The sequence below is a fragment of the Manduca sexta genome, chromosome 20, assembly GCF_014839805.1.
Source record: "Manduca sexta isolate Smith_Timp_Sample1 chromosome 20, JHU_Msex_v1.0, whole genome shotgun sequence".
Taxonomy (NCBI): Eukaryota; Metazoa; Arthropoda; class Insecta; order Lepidoptera; family Sphingidae; genus Manduca; species Manduca sexta.
Window position 1 is genome coordinate 3,316,471 of NC_051134.1, and position 8,994 is coordinate 3,325,464.

An 8,994-nucleotide genomic window follows, 5' to 3' on the forward strand; every position below is an offset into this window, starting at 1 on the left:
CATCATAGAGTTTTTATCTTCTTCTTCCGTCACTCCTTACCTTATTAGAGCAGACGTATCCACTTAGTCATACATCCTACAAATTTTCTTGGTTAGTACTACCGCGACCGCAGTAGCTTGCCTGACTTCAGCGTCCTCTATTCTAGTCAGTTATTCAGATCTGGCTAAACCAGTGAGCTAAACAATGGCTAAAGATCGTACTCACTACCTAATCAACAGGAGTCTATAGTACCCTAAACAGTCTATATTAAACAGTGAATGACTTGTAGCAAATTAGTCATGTTACGTACACAAAAGGTTTTGTTAAACTAGGCATTCCTTTGCCGACCTGAAATGATGCAATTTTATTGAAACAGTAACAAAAGAATATTTTATAATACATACTGTGTTTATTATGATTCACTAAAACTTTCACTTAAAAGAGGCGTCTCGTTTACAGTCGCATGAGACGTGTACAATTCAGGACACGCTCTACATAGACTGATAAAGAATATCTCTTTATAATTTGTGTTTAAAACTTCTGGTATTGTCACGAGATATAGATGTGAATTAACAAGTTACTACGAAAAATATATTTTTTAAAATTAAAGTGCATTTTTAAAATTTTCGTGCAATGGACGTGAAATGTATTAAATATTTATTATGTTTACTATTTTTCGTAGAAGTAAATCCTGTGGCTTTGAAAGGCCCGCCTCTGACACGATACGACCCTTGTGGGTTAGGTATTATTTATTTTGAAAAAGTAGCGGACAAGTTTTGGTTAGGTGTCGTGCATTTTGGTCTGTATTCTAATATTATTGAAGCTGAGATGGAGATATATTTTGATAAAGAAGTCGTTATATACGGGGTAAGTGGTTTAATTTTTTTTCCTTTTTTTTTTTATTCTGGCAAGGCAAAGTGACCCCACTGTACCTGTAATTGGGGTGGGGTCTAATAGACTGTCGACTGACGAGAGATGATTACCCCTCGGCAATCGACACAATTATGCCGGCCTTTTGGAACCGGATATACACAGGCTAATCCCGGAACGTGACACATTTGCGTGTGCCTTATATATTGGCTAAGGATCAAAAGATCCTGGATTTCCTGGTCAAATAATGCCTTTGGGTTTTTTAATATGTATATGTAATTAGCAGTGGATTTCCTACAACGGCCAGATAGGGCAGTCTACCAGTTGTCAATTTATCCCAAATCCTTTCTGTTAAACGTTTAAAAATATGTTACTCTGTCCACTGGATAAACTCAGTTGATAGTAGAAGTGCCTCGAAGACCAATAAGTCTTAGTAATCATGGATTGCAAATCATTGTTTCGTGACTTTCCTGATTATCAATTTATGAGTCAGACCCGGAACACTAATTACCTTAGATCATTATTAATGCCTTATATTAGTAAAGGAAAACAAACCTTAATGGCATACATATTGCAGTTCATTTATTAGTTCTATTGATTCTGAAGACAGTTTCCGCACTTCATTCACTAATTGGCCGACTATTTTTATTTCAGGCATCACAAGACACAAGTTTCAGAGTAAAACGGAACACCTGGCAGCATTACGTTATAAGACCTAAAGGACGTGTTCCAAAACGATACGTATTTTACATACAAATACAAAATTGTACTGCGATGGAAGATGATACACCTACTGTCTCACAGTTTAAACTAAACAACGTGACTCTTTGCGACAATGCTATAAAGGTGAAGTTTGCTTAATTCATTTTTCATTTGTGTTTCATTGAAAGTCAATAATGAACTCATCTGCGCTATCGAATTAAATATTATCACTGTTGTTTAGTGGCAGCGTATATGGCCTGTGAATTGCAGGGTCACGGGTTCAATTCCTAAGTCAAGCAATATTTTGAATGGATTTTTAAAATTACGATTTGTTAGAATAAAATGCGACACGTTGCGAAAATCAACGCGGACATAATACCAAAATATATAACAAGTATTTGTGTATAGGAATTATATTTGTCTTGTTGCGGGATTCTAACTCACGGTCTCACGTTTCCAAGTCCAATACTTTTAATTACACTACTGAGCCTGTCATATAAAAGATCTCATGTTTATTACTTTATATTGTAAATGGTATTTACAAATATTCAGGTTTTCACCATAAATTAGATACATAATTTAATCATCCTCATCATCATTTCAACCGGGAATCGTCCACTGCTGGACATAGGCCTCCCCTATTAAGCGCCACAGGGACCGGTTCTGGGCCGCCCTCATCCATCGGACTCCAGCGACCCTCACCAGATCGTCGGTCCATAATAATAATTTGTTGATTCAAAATTTCAGGCGTCTTACACAGTTAAGTCTTTTAATGTAACCGAAGAGTTTGCTGGTGCTTCATACGCCCACGTTTGCGGTAGAAGATCACTCAACCACACAGAGTTTACATCAGTCAGGACTGAAGCCTTGGCTGGGGACTGGCCGTGGCATGTGGCAATCTTGATAAATAAAGTTAACAAAACTGTCGCTTCCTACGATTGCGGTGGTAGCATTATATCTAAAACTGCTGTTATCACAGGTAAAAGAGTAAATTTAAATGAGAAAACTTCTGAATAATGAGACATGCTCTTCGTTCACTCAGGTTCGCCAAAACAACTTGCTCAAAAGTTTAAAGAAAAAATAGTGCATGTAGTTTGAGATATGTATTTAAAGCATTATAACGTCGAGTTTAATACTGCATTTAGTTTGAGATATGAAACATAAAGAAGTACAATGTCGAGTTTTCTGGCTTAAATCCATGTAACAAGAAAACGGCAGTTCTCACATAATGCTGCATAAAGAAAATTCCACAAGCGTTAAGCGATAGGTACAGAGTTGACACTTGAGAGTCGCTGACAAAACTTATACCATCTAATATTAAAATGTTAAAATATATATGAATTAATAATATATAATATATTAATTAAAATATAGAATATACTATCCCACTGCTGGGAACGGATATCCGCTACTAGGGATAAAGCTTTAATCCACCATGCTTGCCTAGAGCAAATTGACAGTTTTTTTTTTTATACGGTATATAATAACCCCACTGCACGTGATGGTAAGTGGGGTCCAAAAGAATGTCGACTGACGAAAGATGATTACCCCTCGGCAGTCGACATAATTATGCCGGCCTGTTGGAATCGGATATACACAGGCTGATCCCTGATGATGATGATGGCCTCTATGGTTAACATTTTGTCTATGGTGGTCGCTATCCGGACAGAGATAAAATATATCCAACCATAATAAACCCTACATACCCTATAATAATAAATTCGTTGTAATTCCAGCTGGACACTGTGTATTCGAGAACAATGTGTTACTAGAACCACACAGATTAGTTGTGATAGCCGGTGTGAATAATTATAAAGATCTGTTACAAGTTGGAAGGCAACTAAGAACTGTAAGTAGTTGCACAGTACATAGATTTTAAGCTGACCCCTGTATTCCCGCAAGGGTAGGCAAAGATAGAAATTGTTGACCCGAGTAGCGTACTAAAATAGATTTAGGAGCTGAATCCAGGATCTCACCAGATTCTACACAGCCTAAATATGCATATGTAGTGTTAAACAGTCATGATCGTATAATTATAGTTTGAATTGTTTTGAATCAAAAAGTAAAGGCTGAAACATATTTTCCCATTACAATACAGTTGAATAAATTCTTGAATCTAAAAATTGACGAAAAATAATCATCAGTTCAACATACGCTTGAATGTTTTCATTTACATCTCACATATCGTACAAAATCAATTTCATGACTACTAAAAACAACAATAGTCACTTGCATTTATTTCTATTGTCGTAAAACTACAGAATATGTTGCATTGTTTTCAATTTCACACCTTTTTCTCATTTACATGATGTAGATGGCTTCAACTAGAACGTGTAGCAAAATTTGTTTTATGTATCCAAATATCTGCCTAAATATGTGACGGACTATGATTTTCTTCTCTTCGTGATAGGTTATACCTTCACAAGATAACTTACCATGGAAAAGAGGGTATATGCTTGCTTATAGTTTATGTCACTTAATCGGCTTAAATTTTTAAACGATAAAAGCAATGCAAAAATATTAGTTTAGGATTCCTCAAAATAAATCTATGTCACGATTTAATTATTTAAATAATATTATTATTTTTTTCTATATAATCTGTTTGTCTTACATTTACTTTATATAATGTTGGACAGAAGGAATTTATTAAAAAAAAGATGAGACAGAAATCCGGAATAATATTTCGTAAAACTATTTCCTTACATTTATTTTGAGATATACTCAGATACTGACTGTATTCGCGGATACACGTGAGGTTTATGTCTGTAGTGTTATCCAAACATTAACCACAAAAAAAAATTAAGCTACCATCTATAATATATTTTTCTTAGCTCTGTAACCCATAAGCATTAATTGCAGGCCACGGATATAGTACTCCATCCAAATTACCAAAATGAATATGCAACGGCAGATCTGGCAATTATAAAAGTCAACAGCTTCGTGTACACTGAATTCGTGCAACCAATTTGTATATGGGGGCCAGTTTATGACAAAACAAATTTATTTGGAAAAGAAGCTACGGTTAGTGAACAGAATTCTATAACTTCGTATTTATAATTTTACTTTCTGTCTTCGAAAGAGGTCTATAACTGCTCCAAGGGAATCGATTTCTTTATAGATTTTCTTATGTTGATGTTGAAAAAAAAATACAATATATCGATGCTGCAACTTTAATTTTACTTATAAATATCCTTTGTTTCATTGAAATTTTGACAGGTGGTCGGTTTCGGTTCCACGGAAGACGACAAACAATCCGAAATCTTAAGATCAGCTTATACGGTAGTACAAAACGACACTATTTGTATCAAATGGGCGCCAAATATATACGGAAAGCTACTAAATGAGTTCACTTTCTGCGCTGGATATGGACCTAAATCATGTAAGTATTTTTAAACACCTTAAACTTATACAAGCGAATGGATTAGGTACTGATTAAAAAGCGATTTCAGCAGCCCATGAACATCCGTAATCGAAAAGGAAAATTCAATTTTAACTACCGAAAACTTAACTCCATATTGTCACTTTACGTCGTTTTTTCTAATAAATATTGTTACCCGGTCGAGCAAATACATTCATGTTATAAACAAATTTATATTTAAACAGAACTCTACCATTTTTTATATTTTAAAGTTAAGGCAAATGATAAATTAACTAGATTTAAAAACAAAAATAAGGAATTGAGCCACAGGAAAGCTATTTTAGGAATCCATGCAAATTGAAAAGAAAAGGCAATCCCCCGAATACACATTGCATGGAATTTGTACAGAAAATACCAACGGTACTGACCTAGAGATTCCAAGTGCCGTGTCCAACATATGGCAGTGTTTGCACCACTATACACCTATGGAAATACCCGTTCTATTGATTTTCGTAGCCTCTTGTTAGTTGACGTTACTATTATAGTTCTCTCCTTTATGTTATTTGCACTTGCCTCTTTAAATACTCCTTCTAGATCTATTAATAGTTCAATAATTACTTTTCAGCTATCAACCCACGCAACGGCGACAGCGGCGGTGGTCTCGTTGTTAAAACAATACAGCCAGATCACAAAATCAGTTGGTTTCTCAGAGGCGTTTTGTCTAAATGCGGAGTATCTCCTGGTAAAAAAGACTGCGACCCTACTTACTACGTGGTATATACCGACGTTGGTCCACATTACGGTTGGATATATCATCATTCTGGTCTTGAATACAGAAATAATATCAAGAGCGGTTAAAGTAATTAATAATAGTGGAAATAATAATTAATTGAGCGAACTTTGTGATAAGTCGCCACAAATATTTGTACGTTCTACAGAATATTGATAACGCGGTATTTCCAATTAATTAGATAATTGGTTATAAAAATATTGCGTTGTTATTTATTGTTATCTAACTAGCTGCTATTTGCCGGCGAATAGTTGTGACATATCGTATATCTTGAACGACGTGGTGGTATATTTTGTAAGGAAATCGAGTTTGACTCGTACTCACCTTGTAAATACGGAGCGTGTAAATGTAAAGTGGTAAGCACAAGGCTTCTGACGGTTGCCCGTGTCGCTTTTATTGAAAGAAATTTTACTGGCGTTTTATTAAACCGATATAACTTATGGTCTAAATTTGAATGTGCTTACAAATGTTTATATTTTATTTTTATTTAAAATTATTCAGCCACAATTGTTACAATAATAAAAATACAGTTTGCAATTTACTATAAACGTGGATTATTATTATCATTGTGTATTATTTAGTTTATAGTTTAATAAGGTATTAATTATAGACTTGACGTTTTTAATAAAATTAACTTATTTATGTTTCTGTTGTTTTTACTTCCTATACTTGCCTTTTATAAGCTTTATTATAAGTGTGATTACACAAAAATATATGATCTACAAGTAGGTACTAATCTGTACTCTGTGTTTAAAAGAAATAATTATTGTTTTCATAATATCTTTGCCATGTCACTTATAATGATTTCGTATGTTTACGCGAATGTTAGACATTAAAATTAAACTATTATTTTTTTTAATTTTATCGCGGTTTTAATTATTTTAGTTTTCTCCCGACGTTTCAAACAACACCTTAGTCCCCCCGCGACCACGAAGGCTGCAAAGTCTTCGAAACGTCAGGAGAAAACTAAAATAATTAAAACCGCGATAAAATCCGAAAAATAGTTTAATTTTATTTCACTTATCTTAATAGCATCAATTATACAAAGAGAAACATTTGAAAGGAATAATTTATTATTAAAGTAAAGACCCTCATAAAAGTAAAAGACGTGTTGTGCTTCAAAAATTCAATTACTCGTTTTCATCGGGCCGAGTTACGAAAGGTGTAGTTTGAAAGAGGTCGCTAGAATTCAGAATATGTAGTGAACTATACCAACTTAATGATATTAAACCCTGACAGACGTGAAAGTGGGCTTCAAAGGGATGTATATTGTACAGGTCTAAAGCGAAACTGAGTTAAGATGTTAGGCAGATGACAGTTTTGAGTCAATGCTTAATAAATAAATTGAGTCATTAAATGTAGAATAATTCGTTGCGTTTGCGCTGATTTAGCAAGTTTAGTTAAAATTATAATTGGAGAAATTATTTTTTTATTGATTTCACCATAATAAATGGCTATAATATCTTTATTGAACGACTTATTTTATTTAAATATTGTATAAATGTATGAAATAACAAATATGAAAAACTTTTTTTTATTAAATTTAAAACTATTTTAGCAATACGTTAGCCGCGCTTAGCATAATCAAGTTGGCCAAGCCTCGTCACTCGACAGAAGGTCGCCTCTGCATAATTTATTAAAATCTTATGAAAAAAGTGTCAGCGAACAAAATAGGGAAACTCTGCTAATATAAAAGTCTCTATTATGTTCTCGAACTCCAGAATTTGTACCAAGTTTTTTAATTATACTCCTCTATTATACGCAAAAATTCCTTTGTTAGTAATATTTGCCGTGTGGCGTACCAGTTGAACGTAAATGGGTAAATTAAGTCTTTATATAGAGTATTGACAATGTTATAATAGCATTGTGGCTGTTTTAAGTTTCGTTGTTACTCTCCCGCACATTTATAACACCGGACTTAATTATTCTTTTTTTTAATATAATCAAATGAGAACTAAGTTTGAGGACTAACATTTTCTGAATTTGTGGAAACTAACCGATATTTCAGATCGCCTCGGTGGTCTTGTTCTATTGCGTCAGCAATACCTGCACGAGGTTTCGGATTCAAAATCCGAGAGGTAAAAGTTATACGGGGTTTTTCTCCTCATTATCAACCCAAAGATTGGAATTTGTGTCCAATATGGAGATAGGCTCGCTCGTTATCACATCATGGGATAGTTACGAAAAGTGAGTGCCTTGTTGCGCCTCTGTCTTTCGGGGATACAAGGCGTGAGTGGATGTCGACTTGGTATATTGAGTTATGTATAAAGTATAATAATTAATAAAAATACGATGAATAAGCATCACTTGAAGATAAGTAGTTATAACTGCCAAAAGAAGTGGTCGAAACGACAGTTTTTAGCATGACGTATTCGACATCTTATATTTGAGAATTTATTTGAGTATTAAGCTTTGCATTAAAATTATATTCAGAATTTTTTGCGGTTTTAATATTGTAATTTTCTTTTCAAGACACTGTGAGTTTATTCTGCATAGATCGGACCGTCAACAGATATAATTTAAAAATTACCATAATTTTAAAATGTAGGTAGATATAGCAAATTTTACTTGACTATGAAGGCTGCAAAGTCTTCGAAACGTCGGGAGAAAATCATAATATAAAAACCGCTAAATAAACCGGAAAATAGTATTATTTCAAGTCTACATAGTACATAGTATTTCCATAGAATTAAAATAGTAGCTATTACTCTAACAACATTAATCTTGGTGAAGCACTAGTATTATAAAAAATATATCATAGTAAACCACATAATGAACAACTTCACGTGACAGGAGTCAACTAACAAAGCTTCACGACAGTACTAATGCCTGACTATGCATAAAATGAGTCCCTATTGAGATTCCGTCTAAGTAGTTATAATTTAAATCTAGAAACTGATGAATATTTTCATTTATACTGACAATAAAATAATACATTTCAATTTTAATAATCGTATTTTAAGGAAACTAATTGCTTCTAACAAAAGAAACTTTTTAACAATTCTTATAAAAATATATTTACATGTAACGACGGGATAATGTTTGTTTTATAACCCTTTGTCAATAACAATGTAATTCATTTTGAACTTTATAACTATATGAGAGATCACGATATTTTAAAATGCTAAACATTGCTACGCTTGAGCGCGCAACACCTGCGTAGACACAGGGCAAACACAAAATAATTATGACCAGATGCACCACTCCATAACTTGTCTCAACAAGCTATTTTTATCGTTTAATGAAGTGTAAGTAGTTTTAAATGAAACTATAATATTTTAGAATATTTTTGTA

At 33.5% G+C, this 8,994-nt stretch overlaps 1 protein-coding gene across 1 annotated transcript; it reads left to right on the forward strand.

The window, feature by feature from the left end:
- Positions 1 to 430: 430 nt before the first annotated feature.
- Positions 431 to 6,180, forward strand: LOC115446163 (serine protease hepsin). Its single transcript, XM_030172732.2, has 7 exons — positions 431 to 847; positions 1,505 to 1,696; positions 2,300 to 2,531; positions 3,289 to 3,401; positions 4,412 to 4,573; positions 4,769 to 4,931; positions 5,536 to 6,180. Exons 1-7 carry the CDS (start codon positions 614 to 616, stop codon positions 5,766 to 5,768), a joined length of 1,329 nt encoding a protein of 442 aa, XP_030028592.1. The 5' UTR covers positions 431 to 613; the 3' UTR covers positions 5,769 to 6,180.
- Positions 6,181 to 8,994: the final 2,814 nt, after the last annotated feature.